The 24,787-nt window shown below is 38.7% G+C and overlaps 2 protein-coding genes across 6 annotated transcripts in view; both read right to left on the reverse strand.

The window, feature by feature from the left end:
- Positions 1-2,824, reverse strand: socs3a (suppressor of cytokine signaling 3a). Its single transcript, XM_079818084.1, has 2 exons — positions 2,650-2,824; positions 1-1,746 (listed from the first exon to the last, which is right to left on the reverse strand). The coding sequence occupies exon 2, from the start codon at positions 1,712-1,714 to the stop codon at positions 1,091-1,093; it is 624 nt and encodes a 207-aa protein (XP_079674210.1). The 5' UTR covers positions 1,715-1,746; positions 2,650-2,824; the 3' UTR covers positions 1-1,090.
- Positions 2,825-22,241: 19,417 nt separating this feature from the next.
- cyth1a (cytohesin 1a) overlaps positions 22,242-24,787 on the reverse strand; it is a 64,276-nt gene continuing 61,730 nt past the window's right edge. For all 5 annotated transcript variants that reach the window (XM_079816257.1, XM_079816258.1, XM_079816260.1 and 2 more), the window contains one exon: positions 22,242-23,642. In XM_079816257.1, coding sequence (XP_079672383.1) covers positions 23,564-23,642 — 79 coding nt within the window. In that variant the 3' untranslated portion in view covers positions 22,242-23,563. The remainder of the gene's footprint in view (positions 23,643-24,787) is intronic.

Here is a 24,787-nt window from a genome sequence, read left to right on the forward strand (position 1 = left end):
AATTTCCTTTTAATTGCAATAGAAACACTTATCTCTTCTCGCATGTTATAGCTAGTCAGTCGCTTTTGTTGTCCAAGGTTGTTCCTTTAAATACAGTGTAAAACATTGACTGTAATCCTGAGCTTCCTCATATCAGTCAACGTCTTACTGGAACAGCCTTGTCGGAGAGCGCGAGGGGAGGATCATTCCCGCTCGCTGAAGTGAATATCTCTGAATCAACGTTAACCCTTCCAGGAGAAGGCGCTGCGGGAATCTGAATCATCTCTGATTCATCTACAATGTGAACTATTTCAAGCATTTTCAGTCTGAGGATGGAAAAGACTTGAGAAATGAAAAACCCAAGACGTGGAATTCATTTGTACAAAAATAGTGCTCTTTAATAAATTATTGAAATGTTCTTTTTTTGTATATAAATATAAATACCTAACATCAAAACATGGTTGAGATGTCTTTACAAAAGATAACCGATCATATGTAAACAAGTGTCTTGTACGACAAGGTGAAACATGGGTGATCTTTTAGACACAGACCACTCATGTATGTTAATACATTCAATTGCAAGCAGTCTCATTTAAACTGCTAAACACACAACTCTACACACAGACATTTTGTTTCAAAGTCTTTCAAGTACAAGCAGAATGTCCATTTTTATACGTGTTCAGTCCTGGTGTGTTCCCACCCAGAAGTCGTTTCTCAACAGCATGTCTGCTGTGCCTCAGTGCTGTGCTGTTGCTCACTTCTTCCTTTTTCCCTTGAAAGGCACAAATATTTACTTGGAAGAAGGCGGTGGCGGCTGGTTTCGGTTAAATGACTTTGCTGTCTCCCTGCTTGGCGGAGCTCGCAGATTCGGGGCAGTGCAGAGGCAGTGATTGGTGCCTGCAGATACTGGCACTGGTACAGGCGAAGGAACAGTACAAGTGTCCATTCAGTGGCAAGAACGAGGCTTCGAGATCCGTCACATGATAGTACTCATGAACAGTTCAATACTTCTTTGGCCCATCAAGCTTCCAAGGCTTGTCAGATTAGCTTCAGCTCCCTCATCGCTTAGCTCATTCCACAGATCAGTGCATCTCAATTAGCTTGCACTGGTTTAAATGGGAGCATCATACTCTTGTAGGAAGTCTTTGAGCTGTTGTGGCAGCTGCTCTTTTTTGCCAGACACGTCTATATGTCCATTCACGGTCTTCCTGCATAGATGCTGCAGGGAGGACATTGTGCAAGGTAGGGGCCTCAGCAGCTCCAGAGGGATTTTCTCCCCCCCTGTGTAGATGTAGTACGCGCTTCTCGAGTTTCCAATGGACAGAGCGTTTCTGGGCATGTAGTGATGGACGAGCTTCAGCACGCAGTCAAAGCGTGGCACGGACTGCATGCTCTTGGAGTCCGTCTGTAGGAAAAAGGACTTGTTGTCGCACTGCACCCGCAGGTTCTTGGTGCCCGACTCGGTCTTGACGCTGAGCGTGAAGAAGTGCCGGTTGTCCGAACTGTCTCTGACCAGAAAGGTCCCGCTAGGCTCCGAGCTCAACAGGTGATTGGCCTCTTTGCCGCTGATGGAGCCCCAGTAGAAGCCGCTCTCCTGGAGCATCCGGATGGCGTGTTGCACCATCTGGTATTGCAGCTTGGAGCTGAAGGTTTTGTAACGGTGAGACGGCAGCCGCATGCTTGCTTCAAACAGGCTGCTGCTCATTGCGTTGTCAAACTTGCTGTGGGTTACCATGGCGTGATCCTCTCAAAGATGGTAGCAGAAGCCTATGGAGAAAGACTTGGGATGAGTACCACAGGAAACATGCGTTCAAGAAGACTGCATTGAGTCAACAGTGTAGGGGTTTAAAGCCAGTTATCAAACTAAGACATTTAATACTGTTCCATCATGGCAGATTGAATGTAATAAAGATACCCAACTTATTCAAGTATAAAAAAATTATGATTTGTTGACAACATATATTGACTATATCACTAACATGTTAATTTAATGTCATTGTTAACATGTAACTAACCCCAAGCCAACCACTATTCCTAATCCTAATGTAATTAATTATTACTCATTGTAACACGAACACCTTAAAATAAAGGGTTACACTTTATTTTAAGGTGCCATGTTAAATGCAGTTACTGTAGTAATAACTATAATGTATGTATAATTACATGAAACTATCCCTAAACTAACCCCTATTCCTAATCTTGACCCTCTAGTAAGTACATGTAGTTAATTAAATAAAGGGTTAAATTTTATTTTAAGGTGTCTTTGTTACACTGTAACTATACATTTAAGTTCTGAGTAATATTAAGTAACTACATGTACTATAGGGTTAGGACTAGGATTTGATTTTGTTTAGGGTTAGTTGCATGTAATTATGAATAATTTATAGTTATCACTATGCAGCTATTAGGAAGTAAGAATTATTAAGTTGCGAAAGTTCACCCAAATATGAAAATTTTGTCATTATTTACTATGGAAGTCAATGGGGTCCATCAAATGTCTGGTTGACAACATTCTTCAAAACATCTTACTTTGTGTTTAAAAGAAGAAAGAAATTCATAATGAGTAAATAATGACAGAATTGTAATTTTTGGGTGAACTATCCCTTTAGGATAAAGTCAGAGCACTCTGATTAGTTTACAAGACGCTACATAAGAGAAAGCCTCTCTTACCTTTGAGTCTCTTTTAGTAGATGATAACTTTTTTGTAATATCCAAAAAAAGTAGTAAGTCTCTCTCCTCTGTTTGCCTGCGTTGACTCGTGTCTTGTCAAGAGAAGTTAGTGTTTCTCTTCACTGTGCCGTGCCGAACTCCTCTGTTATTTGTAGTGGCCTCGTCGTCATGTTCTAGTTTGGCTCCGCCCAGGGTTCTTCCAGTAAGGGTAGGTTGTCAGTAATACTATTCCTGGTACTACAAAATGCTCTTCCCCTCCCCCTCTCCCTCTCTGCTCTTCCAGATCTACCGCCTTACTGTAAACCTATTCCCTAAAACAACACCTCCCCATTGTTGATGGATAGATATCGTTTCCTAGTAACAGATATTTCGAATTCTACACATTCAAGTCATTCATGATAATAAGTCTTCTAAACGGTCTGTTTAGATGATATAGTGTATACCGACCGTATGGTATTTTACACATTAGTGGCCAACAAAATGACTATACTGAATATATCACAACTCGTGAGCTCTAACACACGACAGAGCTGAAGCATATCTATCCACAAGAGGACGCCAATGCTATCGGCTTATATTTACTATTAGAGGATAACTAAACGATATATAATAGTAATTATATTATTATATATGTAACTACAGACATTAATTACAGATGTAATTACATGCAGGTAATTTTTAAAAGGTCTGTACACAATAAATGCATTGTATCAAATTATTAATTTAAATGTTAGTAGCCTACTAGTTAAGGTCATCTGATATAAGTGGGTCTGTATTGGACCCATTTTATTTTAGCTAGAAACGTGAATTAATCATGTATTTTAAACAATGCAGGCATATAATAATCAGAATCAGATTTCCAGGGTACTAAAAAAAAACAGAGTAAAACTAAAAACATTAAATATGGCTGTCTAGATTGAGTAATCGTGCACATTATTTAGCCCACTGTCTATAGAACTGTATAAGACTGATTCTATGATTGAAAAGTCATTATTTTTTATTATTATAAGAAGACACCCCAGGTGAATAGAGTAAAAAACGAAATAACTAATAGGTATCACTATACTTCCTCAGTTGATCGATTACGTTAAGAATTCCCCCCAAAAAATTGTATCATAAGTTTTTTTAATTGTTATGTTTAAATATGCAAATGAGTTGTCTAATTAAATATGCACAAATTTGCATACATTACTAGAACAGGTTCAAAATTATTGTTCCTATTTTTGACATATTAGAGTCAAAAGTTTTTACAGAGGGAAGATTGGATATCTCTTTCATCACTCCATAAATTAGAAAATACTGTCAACAGCCAGAAAAAGCTTTAAAAAAGTTAATTTTCACAATTTTTTAAAAAAATAAAATGTATAAAACCAAATATGTTTATATATATATATATATATATATATATATATATATATATATATATATATATATATATTCCCAAATTCAGTATTCAGTTTTTTCCTTACCATCTGTTTTGTGTATCTCCAATTATAGTCACTTGTATTTATTTATAAACTTGAATTTACATGATATGCATGTATTTACGTCATCTAAAAGACTATAAAATACATAAAAAATACAATAAAATATATAACCCTAATATTTTGTTATCACAATTTTCTTTCGTCAAATCAACTTAGATTAATGTGGTTTAGATAACATAATATTTTGAGTTTCTGTTGATTAAACCAAATTTCTTCATTGTATTAACTCACATTTTTAAATTCAATCAACTCAAAATGTTAAGGCAACTTATTTTCTTAAGTTAAACCAACAATAATTTACAGTGTGGCTACTTTAATACTATTTTTAAAAACAGGAAATTTGGTTTATTTAAAAAAAAAAAAAAAATCCATTGTACTTTTCATGTAAATTTATTTGAACACTTCCCAAACATGCCAATGGCCTATATTAAAAGATTATATTAAGTATTCATTATCAAAAAAACAGTATCAAATTAGTCACCTTGACTAATCCGGTTTTTCATAGACCGTACAGTCAACAGCAAAGCTCACTTACTGAAAATGCTAAATCTCCTCAGGCAGAAACGTAAGCTAAAATTACCATGAAAACATGGACAGTCTGGCGAGAAACAGGAACAGAAAGACACATGGTCTCACATCTCACTAGAAACTGGACAAAATATAGCGTATCATGAGAGTGTGTCTGGAGGTCAGTTTTCCATTCGTCCTTGCAGGGAAAATGGCCCTGGACTTTCCAGACCGTTTGCAAGTTGAGAGTTTTGCATAGAAAGGAATTAAAACAAAACAAATGTCACAGTTCTCATTTAAAGGGAATACAACAGAAGAACAGTATCAGTATCATCTTCACCCATCACGGTTTCCTGGTTTGAGTTTTCCTGCTAACCCAGATACACACACAGAGAGAGAGAGAGAGAGAGAGAGAGAGAGAGAGAGAGAGAGAGACAGAGATGGCATCATCAAACTGTCGACACTGTACACACACTCTTCACAGAACAAATGCGGGAATATATGTTAATAATAAGTCAGTGCACACTTGCCAGATAGCATTTGCTCAGAGCAAATATGTAATGTTGATAATTGGTATAAGATCCAGGAAGGGTTTTTATTATGTTTAAACAAGCTGCCTTAAAGACAGAGCATGAGCTGCCGCTTATCAAGCTCATCTAGTAAAAGCACTCAGGCTATTGCAGAATAAAGGAGATATACTGTCAAGGAAAGATAAGAGTCGGATAAAAAACAAGATTGAGATGATGTTACAGTAATGCAGTTCAATTTCCGTGTGAATGCAGAAATCGGCAGTATTTTCTATTCTGCTTCCAGTTTTCGTCTCTGAAGTGCAGCGAGGTGATATTACACATGCTGTGCAATTTGTCACAAAAATAGCACAGTCTTATCAAAACTGTGTTAGGTCAGCTCTGCCAGTATAAATCAGTGATTTCACTGTACACTCCTCTTCCCATCTTCCTGCACACTGTATTTAAATCACATTTCGGGAAGTTGTAGCCATATTCCAAGATATACAAGGTGCATATATTTACAGTACATGAAGAAAAAATGTCATTTAAGGAAGTATTTCCGCATACAGTACATCAAACTTTCATAAATATGCTCTGGTAACGCTCAGACTCTTTACTCATTTGTATTCATGAATATTATTTGTTTTGATTTAAATGCCTCATATATGTTTCCATTTTGAAAGATTCAGTTGATGGGATGGTATAACAAATATTTTGAATGTGTACATTTGATTATCACAATAATTTACTTCTAAATAACAAAAGAAAACAAACTAAAGCCATTTTTACTAAAGCCATTTTTGACCTTTTAAAATTGTGAATTTATATATATTTAGTTTAGCCAGTTATATTATCCACATAATATTTTACTGCAATTTCTGGCACTATGTCAGGATTCTTGTTTTATCAGATATATAATTATATTACAGCATTAACAGTTTGTAATATTATGTGCTTTGGATAAAATAAAGTCACTTATTTCTTGTTTTAAAAATGTAAAATTGCTCCCTGCAGGCAAAAACACATTCCCAGCAAGCATTGCTTCCTTGAGCATGGCAACACTGTCCACGTTATTAATCCGTTGGGCTTATAATTGGGATTAGTAAAATATTTTACTAGGGAACTTGATAAGCATTTTGACTTCTGATAAGATCTCAGTGGCGTTTCCTGTACGCCATCTGTGTTTCTTGATTATTCATATCAGGGGAAAACCTTTCCTGATTCACTGAAACATGTGCTGTCTGACGATACAATGCTTTATGACATATTGTTGTATTAAAAAAATAATAAATTGTGGCAGAAGCTCATTGTTATAATGGGATGGAAAAGAAAACACACCTGCACATGATCTGCTGTATAACTGTGTGATGATTCAGTGTGAACTATGTGTACATCAATAACACTCGTCTTTACTGTAAGGAAGTAACCTGACAGGACCTTTTATCATCTTCCTCGTTTCCTTTTGGAAATGGAAAACTGTTAGGAAAAAAAAAAATTTGTTTAGCAAATTATTTAAAACCGAAAAGCAAATATCAGCAATATGACATTCATGATTTATGATAAATTATAAGTCAATATTGTATTTCTGTCAAGTTGAAAAAACCCTTTTTGTTGATCTTTCTGGGCATTAACAATGAGGAGGACATGTCACATGATCATAACCGGTGTTGTTTTGTTTTACATTATATTTTTATAATAAATTATTATTAGTTTTATACTTTATGGTATATACATTATAAAAATGTGTGTGTGTGCGTGTGTGTGTGTGTGTGTGTGTGTGTGTGTGTGTGTGTGTGTGCGTGTGTGTGTGTGTGTGTGTGTGTGTGTGTGTGTGTGTGTGTGTGTGTGTGTGTGTGTGTGTGTGTGTGTGTGTGTGTGTGTGTCAGTAAGTATATGCGTGTCAGCCAGTGTGTGTGTGGTCCTGCTAAACCCTTGGGGACAAAATGTTCCTATAATAATAATAATAGTAATTTTTTTATCTTGTGGGGACATTTTTTGTTCCCCATGAGGAAAACTGTTTATGAATCATATTATATAGCCCCGGTTTCACAGACGGGGCTTAGATTCAGTCAGGATTAGGCCTTAATTAGGACATTAAAGTGGCTTTCATAAACATGCCTTAGAAAAAAAAAACATTACTGGTGTGCATCTTGAGTCAAAACGTCGCATTCAGTTAAAATAGCTCTTTTTCATTTTAGTTCATTTTAGATTTGTGAACCTTTATGAATCACGAAATGGCAAATGGGACCCCCTATGGTGGAGTGCTGGGTCTTCCTTATATCCACTGTCCTGCAGAGCTCAGCTCTAACCCTAATCAAACACACCTGAACCCTCTGATCAAGCTCTTCAGGATCACTTGAGAAGCTGAAGCAGGTTCATTTAGAAAAACACTGAGTAAAAACCATCCTACATTTGATCTTACGATCATTTCTCAAATGTGTGTATGTGTAATTCAGAGAACGAATGTACGCACATAAAACGAAGATCCCCGCCTTGTAAACGCTGCCTAATTAAAATCATTAACATATGTGACCATGGACCACAAAACCAGTGATAAGGGTACATTTTTTGAAACAGATTTATACATCATAAATAAATTAGCTTTCCATTGGTGTATGGTGTGTTAGGATAGGAGCCGAGATAGAACTATTTGAAAACCTGGAATCTGAGGGTGCAAAAAAGTCTTAATATTGAGAAAATCTCCTTTAAAGTTGTCCAAATGAAGTCCTTAGCAATGCATATTACTACTAATAATACATTTTTGATATATTTACGGTAGGAAATTGACTAAATATCTTCATGGAACATGATCTTAATATCCTAATGATTTTTGTCATTAAAGAAAAATGGATAATTTTGACCCATACAATGTATTGTTGGCTATTGCCACAAATATACCCGTGAGACGCATGACTGGTTTTGTGCTCCAGGGTCACATATAACAGAGCACCGGTCAACGTCCAAATCCTTTACTTGAGAACGGCGAGTGGCAAGAATTGCCTAGATTTTCCAAATAATGTGGCACTAAGCTAGCCTGGCTCCGCCCTCCTACATACTTCCACTCAATTTTAGTTTTCCTTCAGGACTCCGTCTGGGATTGCGGTATATTCTCTGGTTTTCTCCGGTCAAATTTTAACCGGTCCAATCAGCGAACAGAGGGAGTGACCGAGAAAGATGACGTTGATGTCATGTGCTAATTTGAGATGACGTACGACCAAACGTTAGCGAAAAAGAAAGTTAACATTTGTCAATGGAGAGTGGCCAGACTCTCTGTACAAGTGAAATGTACAAGAGGCTGATAGGACCAGGCTAGCACTAAGCAGTTTTCCACATCAAAGTGCCTTTTTATAAATATAAACAGTGGTGTGGATTTTAGTGTACGCACACTCTACTAAATCTGCGCACACACATTTCATAAATGAGGCCCCTAGGGTCTAGTGGACTTCACAGATGTGTGAAAGTCAAGACACCTAGCGCTTAACACAAAACAGATTGTTTCAAAGCAGCGTTACAGTGATGACAGGAAAATGACGCATTTCGGCTGTTGTTCAGCTGAAGTCAGCTCAGTGTTGATTCAGTTCCGTTGTAAAGATGAAGGAAGAAGAATGGAAGTGGATTTCAGGTGTGATTTAGGACAGAGCTAGATTTACTGTCTCCCAGATAGCACATGTGCATCTCCACAATCTTAATTAAAGGGCACTTAATCTGGAAAGAATCTGTGTTCAAACATCTTTAAAAATGCATCTCCTAAATGTCTGAAAGGAAATATCTTTTCCTCTTCTATAAGAAAAAATGTCTTATCCCGTGTGAATGTGTCCTGTGGTAAAAATACATTATTCCATCGACCCTTGTAAAACTAATCCTGTCCGAATAGGGCTTTAGGGAGCACTATTTGTATGGCACAGAGTAGATTTGGGGCAGATGGTGGTCTGGACTTCTCTGCTGCTTCGCAGAGGTGCAACTGTTCCCTGCTGGACTCTGGACTTCCTCTCATGCCATGGTTTCTGGCCACTGTCTGCACTTCCTCCATGCTTCTCTTCCCAGCCAGTGAGAGTTACAGTGAGAGTACAGCAGTGTTCAACAAGAAGGAATCTGACAGTTACTCGGTTCACTGACATTGCCCTGCACGGTTGCATGCACACCTTTACTAGATTGCAACTCTTTTATCTGATGTCTGAACATCTTTTGACCTCAAAATACCAGAGAGCTGAAGCAGGCTGAGGCCTGCTATCTCAGGACACTTCCTTGCTGCTCCCTTTACATGAAAGAGGGTTCCGGCCTACAGGAAACTCCTCTGGAAGCACGCCAAGTCTCTCGAGAAAGAACAATCTGTTCCAGCAGTGCCAGCTCAAAACAATCTGCTCAGCCTTGTTTACAATTGGTGGCCTTTGTTGGAATTGAGAGGAAAAGCATTTGTTTACTTTTACAGTCTTAACACGGGAGCATTTCAGTCTAATTACAACTTAAAGGTGAACACTATTTAATTAGTTGTTGTTGTATACCTAGCATCCTAGCATCATGTAGAGGCAGCTAAGTAAGCATTGGTAGGTTAACTGTCCCCAAAATTACACAATATAATAGCATAATTTGCTGCTTCCCAAATTTATCTGTGCAAAGATACAGTAAACTGTATCCCTGTATCTCTACACAAACATGTGTTTACATATTTTTTTTTTTTGCAGGTTTACAGGATTTACAATGGTCACGACAGAAGTCGAGGATTCGAGATACACTACATTGCCAAAAGATTTCGGACGCCTGCCTGTACATGCACATGAACTTTAATGACATCCCATTCTTAATCCGTAGGGTTTAATGTGGACTTGGCCCACCCTTTGCAGCTAAAACAGCTTCAACTCTTCTGGGAAGGCTTTCCACAAGGTTTAGGAGTGTGTTTATGGGAATTTTTGACCATTCTTATAGAAGTGCATTTATGAGGTCAGGCACTGATGTTGGACGAGAAGGCCTGGCTCGCAGTCTCCGCTCAAATTCATCCCAAAGGTGTTCTAATCTATTGGGTTGAAGTCAAGTGCAGGCCAGTCAAGTCCTCCACACCAAACTCACTCATCCATGTCTTTATAGACCGATACTTTGTGCACTGGTGGGCAGTCATGTTAGAACAGGAAGGGGCCATCCCTAAACTGTTCCCACAAAGTTGGGAGCATGAAATTGTTCAAAATGTCTTGGTATGCTGAAGCATTGAGAGTTCCTTTCACTGGAACTAAGGGGCCAAGCCCAACCCCTGAAAAACAACCCCACACCATAACCCCCCATTATAACTGAAATATTTGGACATTTAATTTAACACATAATTACATTAAAGATGATTGAGAATATATAAGTGCAAATATATAAACTAAGCTATCAGGCTAATTGCTTTTCTGTATACTATGCTAGTATATAAGCTAACTAATACAGACATAAATGGTCATTATAATGTAGTTGAAACAGCATTTATCATAACATGATTTTGTAGGAGTTGTAATCAGGCACTAAAGAAAGTACTTATTAAAATGAATGGACTGGTGCAGGTATGATATCACTTTGTAGGCCAAAAAGTGGAAGTGAGTTAGCATTTTAGCACTTCCGGTTCCCTTGTCCCAAAGTCAATGGGTTTTTTGAATGGGATTTTGGTTAAATCAAGGTCTGTGGTGAACACAAGCTCAAGACACTTTCACGTTTCATTCTACAACATAAAACACATTAGTATTACCCCACTCATGATTTTTTAAAGCTGTTACATGTCTTGAAAAATACGGTTGCTAAGAAGTGGCTTAATGGGACTAGAGAGGCTGTCAAGGAGATTAAACGTCATCATGCCTAACAGGTAAACTCAGTCCGCTTTTACAACCTTATTATGCTTATGATTGTGCTCTTATAAACTAGTCTAACTCAAACGCTCTGGGAAAATGTTTTGAGATAAAGACTGAAAGAGTTGTCAGAAGCTTTAATGATGGAGACGTTGAAGTCGAGCAACCATGGTGTAGTTTGTTTATAGCCTACCTTTAGCCTTTTACTTCTGGTAACTGCATTAAGGCTTCAGAATTCATAAAAGTTGTATTCATCTGTGATAATTATCTTTATGGACAAAATGTGTAAGTATCATGCACTTTTGTTGATTACACAGCTTGATTTTTTTGCAATAATCCAAAAGCCTATGGGAAAATCCTTGGGTTTTTATCAAGGGGAACCAGTGCGATGCTAACTGCCGATTGGCCTACAAAGTGACGTCACACCTGCACCAGTCTTTTCGGAAGCAATTACTTGGGGTCCTTAAGAAGACCCGATTACAGGGGGGGGGGGGGTGTACCCGATTTGTTACTATACACACGGCATAGCAACTGCCATTGAGATGAATGGGAATGCTAACGGCTAGCTCTCGCCAGGTATCATAGACCTCACTGTGAACTTGGCTTGACTTTACATGCCCTAGGGTTTCCAAGAAACTCTGGCTGTGGCTGCATCTTTATTGTTATTCCCACAATGCATCCAGTGTAGAATGAAACACTGCTTCTCTTGTGAGTTCAGCCTACAATAATATCTCTACAGCTCTCTCTCTCTCTCTCTCTCTCTCTCGCTCTGTCTCTCTCTGTGGTGTGATCGACTGTTGCTGAATCAGGCAGGAGCGTATGAGCGTGAGGCCAGGAGGAGCTCCTCTCTTCTGGGAAATGGGCTGTAGTTAATTGGCAGCCTGTGAGTTCACACATGGATCTGTTTAAGAGAGGGGACGAGGAATCCCGCAAGCTCAGAGATCTGTCCTCACGAAACTCACGCTAGTCTCCCAGCAGCTGCTCCTGCTGCTAATCGACTGCCTGGCATTTCCAGTATGCTGGCACGTACAGTAATAATGTGTACTGGCTGCCGCCCAGTTTCCCATCCAGGACAAGGAAACCCTCACACTGAGTTCGGGCACTGATGATGCATGTTTAAGTGAGGAGGATATACCACATGCACTTGTTTTACACCACCCTCTGCATTAGTGCTGCTTGATAAATGAAGCATCAATATTACAGCAAATTTACAGTAAAGTCTCAATTGTTAACATTAGTTAATGCATACTTACTGTAGACATATACACTATATTGCCAAAAAATTTGGGACGCCTGCCTTTACATGCACATGAAATGTAATGACATCCCGCTCTTAATCCGTAGGGTTTAATATGGAGTTGGCCCACCCTTTGCAGCTACAACAGCTTCAACTCTTCCTGGAAGGCTTTCCACAAGGTTTAGGAGTGTGTTTATGGGAATTTTTTACCATTCTTCTTGAAGTGCATTTGTGAGCTCAGGCACTGATGTTGGACAAGAGAACAACATATATAGGCATGAAAAACACGGTAACACTTTAAGTCATGGTTGCATATATGTTACATGCAGTTACGCAATAATTATAAATGATGCATAATTGCATGCAACCAACCCTACAGCAAACTCTATTCCTAACCCTAACCCTTTAGTAACTTTATGTCGATAATTACTGTAACACAGACACCTTTAAAAAAAGTGTAACCAAAAACTCATCACTGTACAAAAACAAGTTGCTGCCTTAAATTTTTAAGGACAGTCAACTTGGATGTTTAAGTCATTTCAACTTAAATTACATTAAACTGACTTTAAAAAATGAGTTGAATCTTGTATAACAACTGATAAACTTTAATGTGTTAAAGCAATGCCGAGTTTAATGTAATTTAAAACATATGTTGTCATAACTTATTGATCATATAATTTTTTACAGTGAAAGCAAAATGTTATATATTACATTTGGGATATTACATGGGATTAGTCAGCAAATCCTCATTAAACACTGTCGGCAAGTATATTGATGATGGTGACTTTATTTCTTCTTTAGCTATTAATCCATGTAATACATGCAATGTAATACAGAATTATTATGTCTAAATGATCAAGTTTTAATTTTTCTCCAGAGACTTTAAGGTGGATAGGATCATATTTGTCCGGTCGCACACAGTATGTCAGAGTTCAGAATTATAAATCAGCCCCCTTAAGTATGTCCACAGGTGTTCCCCAAGGTTCTATTTTGGGTCCATTGTTATTAACATTGTATATCAATTATCTTCCATCCGTTTGTCCCGACACAAACATCCAAATATGTCACAAGTTGCAATTTAACTAATCTGTGGTTAAATGTTGGCTAGAACAATGCTGTTTACAGTTAAATATGTGTAGTGTGTAGCTGTGTAGTGCCAGATGTTGTTATACCAGGGGAAAGGATACAAGTTGTATCTGAAAACAAGTACCTTGGAGTTGAAATTGATTCTGGACTTTCTTTTAAGCCTCAACTTAAAAAAAGATTTGTAACCAGGTTAGATTTAGTCTGTCAAATTTAAGATTTATACGAGACTATATGTCAACAGAGGCTGCTATGTTGTATCTACATTCTATGATTATTTCTTATATCACTTATTGTTTAACAACTTGGTCACAAGCGAGTACAACTATACTCTAAAACCATTGGAGTCTCTGTATAAACAATTAATAAATATTCTTGATAAGAAATCAATTAATTTTCATCATTGCTCAATACAAAAAAAGGAAGTCCTTTTTAAAAAGGAAAACCTGCTTAAATATGTAGATATATGTCTTATGATTAAGACTATACATAGCCGGCGGAGAAAGAGGGGACTGCATTATTCCTCTCAGAAAAAGTAAATTTAGTCAGTCTGTATTTTCTGTCAGAGCAAGGGAATGGAACTCCGTCCCATCAACAATTAGAAGACTGGATATAGATGGTTCTTTTAAGTTTAATAAAAAAAATTTTAGTTTCTAATCAGCACTGTCAGCATTAGTATCTTAATATTTTGCTCCTGTTGTGTGTTAAAAAACTACAGTCGTGGAGGATGTGCGAGTCCGACGGTTATGTAGAGAGGTTTAGATAAAGGGGTTTGAGTGAATAATAATCAGTGTCTAAACTGACGAAAATATATTTTTTCAACATTATCCACATAAAAAAAACTGTATCTGCAGCGGCAGTGAGAACTTTTGTAATGATATGTTTGGCCATTAACTTAGGATGTGAACTGTGATAAGATGATTGACAGGGCAGTTTAAACGGTGACAGGATGCACATAACTAAGCAACAGAGCTGTCCGTTAAAGATGACAAAGTAGTTTGTCCCAAAGCCTACCTACTCTTCTGCTACATGCTCAAAAGTATTTACTTTTTCCTTCACAAAAAGAGTACATACTTTTAGGACGTAGTATTAGCAGGCGATTGGGACACAGCAATGGTATGAGAGTAGTATATGCTATGTGTGGTTCTGAATTCAGCAACTGCCTTCCTCTGAAACTTTAAATAAAATGTCATGAATGCACAACCTCTCTTGCCTTAACATAATATGAGATGATGTCAGATACTGAAAGGCAGATACAGTTACACAGCAAGTGTTCCAGCACATCTATTGTTCAAAAGTCCGGTTTGTTAAAAAAGCCCTTGAATGAAGACACACTGTGTTCTCATGTGTTCATGTTTCCCAAAACTACGGGTAAAATTACCAAAACAAAAAACAGCATTCCTGCTGGTTTCATTTGACATGCTGTGTGCTGTGCTCTCTCTCTCTCTCTCTCTCTCTCTCTCTCTCTCTTCTGTAGTCCTCATGTTTCTCGAAAATGTCACATTTCAACAAAGCACATCAAACGCCCCTCTGTTCCTCGACAGCGTGTTCTCAGTAGAGCTGGAAGAGTGTGTGTTTCAGTAAGAGTGTGTCATGAGGAAATATCCCAGCTGGCTGCCTGAACGGTGGGAGTATTGATAAGAAGTCCATAAAGTCTTTAAACACATATGTCACAATTTTCTGTAAATTGTGTTACAACTGTTTTAGGACTGATATGCCCAGGAAGTCAGAGGACCAGGAAATTTCTGTCCATAGCAGTAACTCCTGCACAATGTTATGCAACTAACAACATGTTCTTACTATAAGGTTAGGAACAGGGTTTGGTTTAGGGTTAATTATACATTACTTGTATAATTGTAATAAATGTGTAATTACACTGTAATAAGGACACTTTAAAATAAAAGGTTACACTTTATGGTCCCACTTTATATAAGGTGGCCTTAACTACTATGTACTTACATCAACAAATAAGTACAATGAACTTATTGTGTTCAAATTGTATTGCAAAACACTTTTCCTGATATTGAGGTGAGATAGGGGTAAAGTTAGGGACAGGTGTGGTGTATGGGTACGTTTAAGGGTAGAGTTAGGGACAGGTGTGGTGGTATGGATACGCTTAAGGGTAAAGTTAGGGACAGGTGTGGTGTATGGGTAAATTTAAGGGTAAAGTTAGGGACAGGTGTGGTGGTATGGGTAAATTTAAGGGTACAGTTAGGGACAGGTGTGGTGGTATGGGTAAGTTTAAGGGTAGAGTTAGGGACAGGTGTGGTGGTACGGGTAAGTTTAAGGGTAAAGTTAGGGAGAGGTGTGGTGGTATGGGTAAGATTAAGGGTAGTTAGGAACAGGTGTGGTGGTATTGGGTAAGTTTAAGGCTAAAGTTGGGGACAAGTGTGGTGGTATGGGTAAGTTTAAGGGTAAAGTTAGGGACAGGTGCGGTGGTGTGGGTAAGTTTAAGGGTAAAGTTAGGGACAGGTGTGGTGGTATGGGTAAGTTTAAGGGTAGTTAGGGACAGGTGTGGTGGTATTGGGTAAGTTTAAGGCTAAAGTTGGGGACAGGTGTGGTGTATGGGTAAGTTTAAGGGTAGAGTTAGGGACAGGTGTGGTGGTATTGGGTAAGTTTAAGGCTAAAGTTGGGGACAGGAGTGGTGGTATGGGTAAGTTTAAGGGTAGAGTTAGGGACAGGAGTGGTGGTATGGGTAAGTTTAAGGGTAGAGTTAGGGACAGGTGTGGTGCACTCAAAAAAATATTTTGGTCTAAATATAAGTTTTATGTATTTGAATTACATTACATTTTTCCATCCATTTGGACTACATGGTTTTAACATAAACAAACAAATAAACTTAATGTGATTCATATTTGTCAGTCAAACGTAAATGAAATAGGTAAGTTTTATGTAATGGTACACAGAAAAATGCCCATGATAAATTAACACAGCCTAGTGCACACTACTGAGATAAAGTACCATTGAAGCAGTGTTCAAGTTAATGAGATAATTGAGTGATGATTGAGAATTAATGATGAACACCTGATGATAATGAGCAGAATCACTGACGGAAAGAGAAACACAAGAACTACAACTGACTTCAGCCACAGCCTTAGATGAAATCAACTGAAGATAAAAGAAGACATTAAATCTCTGAAGATATCAGTAGATGAGGATTAAACAACTTCACAAACAGCATTATGAGCTTCACGCATTACTAACCAGACTGACTTTATTTCTGTAATTTCTGTTTTAATGAAAATAATAGTTTCATAGTATGGAAGTCACCATACTGGAGATGAGTGTCTGCTTTAGTTGGGCTCTTGACCCTTAATTTGTTTAGCTTTAGTTTTTCTCTGGCTCCTTTAACTGTGTGTTTATAAAGCACATTTGTTATTTCAAGGGAATCCAAGAGAAAATATTATCAGGTGATGTTGGCTATTTGTTTTGGCCTGAATCATTGCTCTAATTTAGAGGCTAATTTGCTGGTTATAGAGGTAATGTGTTATTAATTGTGTTGTATTCATAGTATTAGCCATGGGATTATGCAGCACAAGATACAGGACGGTTGTGTTAATTGAATAATATCCAGATAAAAAAATAAAAAAAAGTGCACAAAAGGTTTTAATCTACGGCATTACTTAGACACACACAGACATCATGAATCAGCGTTTGAATCTCTACAATGGTGACAATAAAAAAAAATTAAGATAAACAGATCAACTTTGAACATAAAACAAGCAACTAAAATGTCACGACAAAAACAGCAAAAGTAAAAGCAATTAGTATGTATCAAAGAAAATTTGTCAATTCAGATGCATAATTTATTCATGCCGCAATGCATGCTGGGACACATGGGGGGGGGGTTGATTGGTGGTACCCAACATGCACTGCAGCTTGAAGATTTTAATTGATTGTCACCATTGTTGAGATTCATCCATTGATTCTTGATGTCTGTGTATATCTAAGCAATGCCATAGATTTAAATCCTGCATATTATTCGAGTACCACAACGGTGCTGTAACTCGTGCTGTAGAATCGCATGGCAAGTATTATGAATAAAACAAAACTATTAACACAGTACCACAATAACCAGAGTATTAGACTCCGAATGAGATCAGTGATTTAGCCACACGATGTCATTAACAATATATAAATAGCCAACATCTCCAGATATTCTCTTGGATTCCCTTGCCATTACAAATGTGCTTTATAAACACACAGTTAAAGGAGCTAAAGAAAAAAGTTAAAGAGTTAAGAGCCCAACTAAAGCAGACACTGATCTCCAGCATGGTGACTTCAAACAAAACTATAAACAGAAAATTACAGAAATAAAGTCAGTCTGGTTAATAATGTGTGAAGCTGGTAATGCTGTTTGTGGAGTTGTTTAATCCTCTTCTGCCAAGATCTTCAGATGTAATGTCTTCTTTTATCTTCAGTTGATTTCATCTAAGGCTGTGGCTGAAGTCATTTGTAGTTCTTGTGTCTCTTTCCGTCAGTGATTCTGCTCATTATCATCAGGTGTTCATAATTAATTCTCAATCATCACTCAATTATCTCATTAACTTGAACACTGCTTCAATGGTACTTTATCTCAGTAGTGTGCACTAGGCTGTGTTAATTTATCATGGGCATTTTTCTGTGTACCATTACATAAAACGTACCTATTTCATTTACGTTTGACTGACAAATATGAATCACATTAAGTTTATTTGTTTGTTTATGTTAAAACTATGTAGTCCAAATGGATGGAAAATTGTAATGTAATTCAAATACATAAAACTTATATTTAGACCAAAATATTTTTTTGAGTGTGTATGGGTAAGTTTAAGGGTAGAGTTAGGGACAGGTGTGGTGTATGGGTAAGTTTAAGGGTAGAGTTAGGGACAGGTGTGGTGTATGGGTAAGTTTAAGGGTAGAGTTAGGGACAGGTGTGGTGGTATTGGGTAAGTTTAAGGCTAAAGTTGGGGACAGGTGTGGTGTATGGGTAAGTTTAAGGGTAGAGTTAGGGACAGGTGTGGTGGTATGGGTAAGTTTAAGGGTAGAGTTAGGGACAGGTGTGGTGTATGGGTACGTTTAAGGGTAGAGTTAGGGACAGGTGTGGTGGTATGGATACGTTTAAGGGTAAAGTTAGGGACAGGTGTGGTGTATGGGTAAATTTAAGGGTAAAGTTAGGGACAGGTGTGGTGGTATGGGTAAATTTAAGGGTACAGTTAGGGACAGGTGTGGTGGTATGGGTAAGTTTAAGGGTAGAGTTAGGGACAGGTGTGGTGGTACGGGTAAGTTTAAGGGTAAAGTTAGGGAGAGGTGTGGTGGTATGGGTAAGATTAAGGGTAGTTAGGAACAGGTGTGGTGGTATTGGGTAAGTTTAAGGCTAAAGTTGGGGACAAGTGTGGTGGTATGGGTAAGTTTAAGGGTAAAGTTAGGGACAGGTGCGGTGGTGTGGGTAAGTTTAAGGGTAAAGTTAGGGACAGGTGTGGTGGTATGGGTAAGTTTAAGGGTAGTTAGGGACAGGTGTGGTGGTATTGGGTAAGTTTAAGGCTAAAGTTGGGGACAGGTGTGGTGTATGGGTAAGTTTAAGGGTAGAGTTAGGGACAGGTGTGGTGGTATTGGGTAAGTTTAAGGCTAAAGTTGGGGACAGGAGTGGTGGTATGGGTAAGTTTAAGGGTAGAGTTAGGGACAGGAGTGGTGGTATGGGTAAGTTTAAGGGTAGAGTTAGGGACAGGTGTGGTGTATGGGTAAGTTTAAGGGTAGAGTTAGGGACAGGTGTGGTGTATGGGTAAGTTTAAGGGTAGAGTTAGGGACAGGTGTGGTGTATGGGTAAGTTTAAGGGTAGAGTTAGGGACAGGTGTGGTGGTATTGGGTAAGTTTAAGGCTAAAGTTGGGGACAGGTGTGGTGTATGGGTAAGTTTAAGGGTAGAGTTAGGGACAGGTGTGGTGGTATGGGTAAGTTTAAGGGTAGAGTTAGGGACAGGAGTGGTGGTATGGGTAAGTTTAAGGGTAGAGTTAGGGACAGGTGTGGTGTATGGGTAAGTTTAAGGGTAGAGTTAGGGACAGGTGTGGTGGTATTGGGTAAGTTTAAGGCTAAAGTTGGGGACAGGTGTGGTGTATGGGTAAGTTTAAGGGTAGAGTTAGGGACAGGAGTGGTGGTATGGGTAAGTTTAAGGGTAGAGTTAGGGACAGGTGTGGTGTATGGGTAAGTTTAAGGGTAGAGTTAGGGACAGGTGTGGTGGTATGGATACGTTTAAGGGTAAAGTTAGGGACAGGTGTGGTGTATGGATACGTTTAAGGGTAAAGTTAGGGACAGGTGTGGTGTATGGGTAAATTTAAGGGTAAAGTTAGGGACAGGTGTGGTGGTATGGATACGTTTAAGGGTAAAGTTAGGGACAGGTGTGGTGTATGGGTAAATTTAAGGGTAAAGTTAGGGACAGGTGTGGTGGTATGGGTAAATTTAAGGGTACAGTTAGGGAAAGGTGTGGTGGTATGGGTAAGTTTAAGAGTAAAGTTAGGGACAGGTGTGGTGGTACGGGTAAGTTTAAGGGTAAAGTTAGGGAGAGGTGTGGTGGTATGGGTAAGATTAAGGGTAGTTAGGGACAGGTGTGGTGGTATTGGGTAAGTTTAAGGCTAAAGTTGGGGACAGGTGTGGTGGTATGGGTAAGTTTAAGGGTAAAGTTAGGGACAGGTGTGGTGGTATGGGTAAGTTTAAGGGTAGTTAGGGACAGGTGTGGTGGTATTGGGTAAGTTTAAGGCTAAAGTTGGGGACAGGTGTGGTGGTATGGGTAAATTTAAGGGTACAGTTAGGGAAAGGTGTGGTGGTATGGGTAAGTTTAAGAGTAAAGTTAGGGACAGGTGTGGTGGTATGGGTAAGTTTAAGGGTAAAGTTAGGGAGAGGTGTGGTGGTATGGGTAAGATTAAGGGTAGTTAGGGACAGGTGTGGTGGTATTGGGTAAGTTTAAGGCTAAAGTTGGGGACAGGTGTGGTGTATGGGTAAGTTTAAGGGTAGAGTTAGGGACAGGTGTGGTGGTATTGGGTAAGTTTAAGGCTAAAGTTGGGGACAGGAGTGGTGGTATGGGTAAGTTTAAGGGTAGAGTTAGGGACAGGAGTGGTGGTATGGGTAAGTTTAAAGGGTTAGTTCACCCAAAAATGAAAAATGTCATTTATTACTTACCCTCATTTCGTTCGACACCCGTAAGACCTCCGTTCATCTTCGGAACAGAAATGAAGATATTTTAGTTGAAATCTGATGGCTCTGAAAGGCCTCCATTGGCACAATGCACGGTACACTCTCAAGACCCTTAGAAGGTACTAAAGACGTCATTACAAAGTCCATCTCACTACAGTGGTTCTAAAATAACTTTATGAATCGGCGATAATAGTTTTTGTGCGCAAAAAAACCCTAAATAACAACTTACATAGTGATGACGATTTCAAAACAAGGCATCATGAAGCTTCGAAGCGTTATGAATCAGTGAGCCGAATCATGATTCGGGTCGCGTGTCAAACCGCCAAACTGCTGAAATTTGGCGATTCAAACTGCTCATTCGACTCACTGATTCATAACGCTTCGAAGCTTCATGAGGCAGTGTTTTGAAATCGTCATCACTATGTAAGTCGTTATTTAGGGTTTTTTTGCGCACAAAAACTATTCTCGCCGATTCATAGTTATTTTAGAACCACTGTAGTGAGATGGACTTTGTAACGACGTCTTTAGTACCTTTTAAGGGTCTTGAGAGTGAACCATGCATTTTGCCAATGGAGGGCTTTCAGAGCCATCAGATTTCAACTAAAATATCTTCATTTGTGTTCTGTAGATGAACGGAGGTCTTACGGGTGTCGAACGACATGAGGGTAAGTAATTAATGACAGAATTTTGATTTTTGGGTGAACTTACCCTTTAAGGGTAGAGTTCGGGACAGGAGTGGTGGTATGGGTAAGTTTAAGGGTAGAGTTAGGGACAGGTGTGGTGGTATGGGTAAGTTTAAGGGTAAAGTTAGGGACAGGTGTTACAATGTAATTATATATTTAAGTACAGAGTAATAATAATTAACAAAATGTACTTACTATAGGGTTAGGGTTGGTTTAGGGTTAGTTGCATGTAATTATGTATAATTTACAGTTAAGTGTTACCAAATAAATTATAACCGTTACTTACTGAAAACCCTAGATCTTGCCTTCTGAGTAGGAAAAGTACTACAGATGTCATGTCGGTGCCACCTGCTGGTATTTCTCAGTTATTGCGTATGCATGGTGTTCTTATTTCTGGTGAGCAGCTGCATAACAGAGCTTATCTTCCCAGGGAACAAAAATAGAATGTGTTGCGAGTTATAAGTACCTAGGTATTTTATTTGATAGTCAACTAACTTTTAAGCCACATATTGATAAACTTGAATGCCCCAGTACATTACTTAAAAAAAACTTGATACCGTTTATCATAGCGTTTTACGTTTTATTACTGGTTATAGCTATCGAACACATTGCACTTTATATGATAAAGCTGAGTTGCCATTTTTATTTCTGAAGTTTTAGTTGGTATTGTTTTATTTATAAATCTATTTGTGGTTTAATTCCATCTTACTTGTCTCTCAGCTTTTCTAATATAAATTGTTACAATCTTCGTTCAAATGATTTGTTACACCTTAAAGTTCCTCGAGTTCGAACAGAGCTAGGAAAAAGAGGCTTTAAATATAATGCTTCCTCTGCTTGGAATCATTTACAAAAGATCTCACTTAAAGAGCTGACTATGCTTCCATCGCTAAATGAGTTTAAGTTTATGTGTTTTCTCCTTTGGTAAATTGTGTTTTTCTGTCTGGATGTGTTCTGTATGTTTATGTTATTGTAGCTGGCTTCTTGGCCAGGTCAATCTTGTAAAAGAGATTTTAATCTCAATGAGTATTTTAACCTGGTTAAAATAAATAATTAATTATGCGAGTGAATCAGACCAACTTTGTGTAGACAAAAAGCAAAACACAACCACAGCTGCGATAATATCTTTATTTCAGCATGATCTGGCTTACCACTACAATGGTATCGAACTCCAGAAAATCTAAATTAAAAAAGAAAGAAAGAAAATGGCACTCGACTAGTACAATACTGCTACATACAGTACACACATTTATAAAATGGAAACCAATATTCTCTATACACTAAAGTATGTACATCTCTGATAAATTAAACCAATACTGCTTAGATTGAATATTTAGCGTGAAGAATAACTTGGAAACCCAAGAAAGAAGGGGCGACTGGAGAAACGCGAGCAGGCACTGGAGCATCCCGAGGACTTCAGTCGTGACTGACTTTCAACAGTTGTTAGGCACATTTACTCATTTTATGAAAAGCGTTTTACTTGGAGGTCTGGGTTAAAAGACCTCGCGGAAAATAAAAACATTACCATCTGTTAATTGCCGTCCTGTCTGTCTGAGAGGTAGTACCAATGCATGATATCCTTGTAATGACGATATCCCATAATCCTTATCTGGCCACCATCCAGCCTTTCTGCTTATGTATGCAGAACGTCTGCGAACGCTGCCAATATACAAAGCACTGCAGCAGCTTCACACAACACGCTATACACGCATGTCGCATTTCAAGAAAAACGCTGGCGTCTGCCAAGAAAACAAACAAATGCCCATGGAGCCGTTTACCGTCAACGTTATCTAGGGTGATTTTCCCACCCTTTCCGACTTCTGTTGCAAATAATAGAAGTTTCTTTGAGAATTTTTTTTTACAATTAAATACACAAATAAACCTCTGAGGACTAAGCCGCTTGTGCACAATAAAAAAATGTAAAAAATACACGTATTGCCTATACATCTCATAGCACAAAGGACATCTTTCTCCGACGCACGTAGGAACTTTCGTTTGGTTTTCCACATTCTGTCAGACCTGCTGATTTCAGATAATGCAAGTGCGCGCGTGTGCAAGAGAGACGAGAGGGATAGAAAGAGAGAGAGAGAGAGAGAGAGAGAGAGAGAGAGATAGACAGAAAGAGCATATTTTGGTTAAGCATGAGGAAAAATGTTCTCTTTGGGGGTTTTCAAGGAAGCAGTAGCGAGTTAAAATCCCACCGACTTCCTTCCAACACGCACACGCACACGCACACACACACACACGCGCTTGAGCTGAGCGAGAAGACATTAAAAAGAGGCGCAGAGTCTATAGCAAGGTTTGCCCTCGCTGATCCTTGTAACGGTGTCTTTCTGAAGTTGGGGGTTGTTCTGGACTCTTCACAGCTCAGCTGCCTCCACGAGGGGAAGCGGTTCCAGTAGCCCTGAATCTGTTACACCGGCGTCCTGAGCAGCTCTAGTGTCTCTTTATAGAGGAGACCTTCTTCTTCCTCGCTGCCAGCATCTCGTAGAAAGGATCTCTGCTGATGGCCGCTCTGGGGATAAAGAGGAAGAATGTCATGAGGAACTGCTCCATTATGCTTTTTCATATGTAACCTTCCAAGCAGTTAACGTAAAAGACCTGCAAAGTTTTGAAGTCCTAAAAAAAAGAGAATCGATTCCGAACTGCTGAAATGGGTGATCCGTAATTCCAGTCTTACTTCCTGCTACGTAGCAAAGGAAGCATAAAACCAGTCTATGGTCTTCGTTGGCTGATCAACATCCAGACTCGGCCATCTGACCAATCAGGGCAGAGTAGACTAATCACATCAGACTGGGCCATCTGACCAATCAGGGCAGAGTAGACCAATTACAATAGACTGGGGGAACGCTCAAGCTCATACAAGCTCGGTGTGCAACGTTTTGTTACGGTTTCCGGGTTGAACGTCATGTTTCCTGGCAACGGTGTGCAACAGGGTTTGAGATACGTTTTGTTTTGTTTGGTGGGTGTGTCAAAAATGTTAGCCCAATCAGCAGCAACATATATATAAACCATGCGGTATTTAAGAGACATATTTTACTCTTGTATAGTGGAGTGACACTTTCATAAACTTTTCTATACTCCTCTGATTATATAATGGTAAATATTACAATATCATAGCACAACATTGACCAGCAGTAATGATGAGCCTAATACTCACAATAAAAATAATAACGTCATATAGATCATAACAGTCTCGGAGGTAGGAAGTGGATTATCCTTAACCTGAAATCTTAGTCTTTTCATCCTGAAATGCGAGGCAAATGTTGGATCACAATAATTAGGGATCACAGTTTCCACAAATCCCTTCACTCGATTGGGATGTTCTCTTTTTTTCTGGACGGCAAGGGCCGTGAGTGTAACATTGAGCGTGTTTTGCAGTATTAAACGCGTATTTATACCAATTTCATCAGGCTCTGATAATTCTTGAAAAAAAAACACAAAGAATGGCCTTCTCAGCTGCCATAGTTGCAACTCTTGCGTCATCAGAACAGTGTGTTCAACGCAGCACCGTTTCCGTTTAAAAAACGTTTTGCAATGTTTTGTCGGGGCTGAACGCAGCCCAGGCCATCTGACCAATCAGAGCAGAGTAGACCAATCCCAAAATTAGGAACCTCGAAATAACAATACCTGAGTCAAGATGGTCATTGTTACAAAATG

The sequence above is a fragment of the Gobio gobio genome (genome assembly GCF_949357685.1).
Source record: "Gobio gobio genome assembly, chromosome: 1".
Taxonomy (NCBI): domain Eukaryota; kingdom Metazoa; phylum Chordata; class Actinopteri; order Cypriniformes; family Gobionidae; genus Gobio; species Gobio gobio.

What these genes read in the sequence shown, in the direction of transcription:
- socs3a (XM_079818084.1), bottom strand. Translation starts at nt 1,714, where the DNA reads ATGGTAACCCACAGCAAGTTTGACAACGCAATGAGCAGCAGCCTGTTT.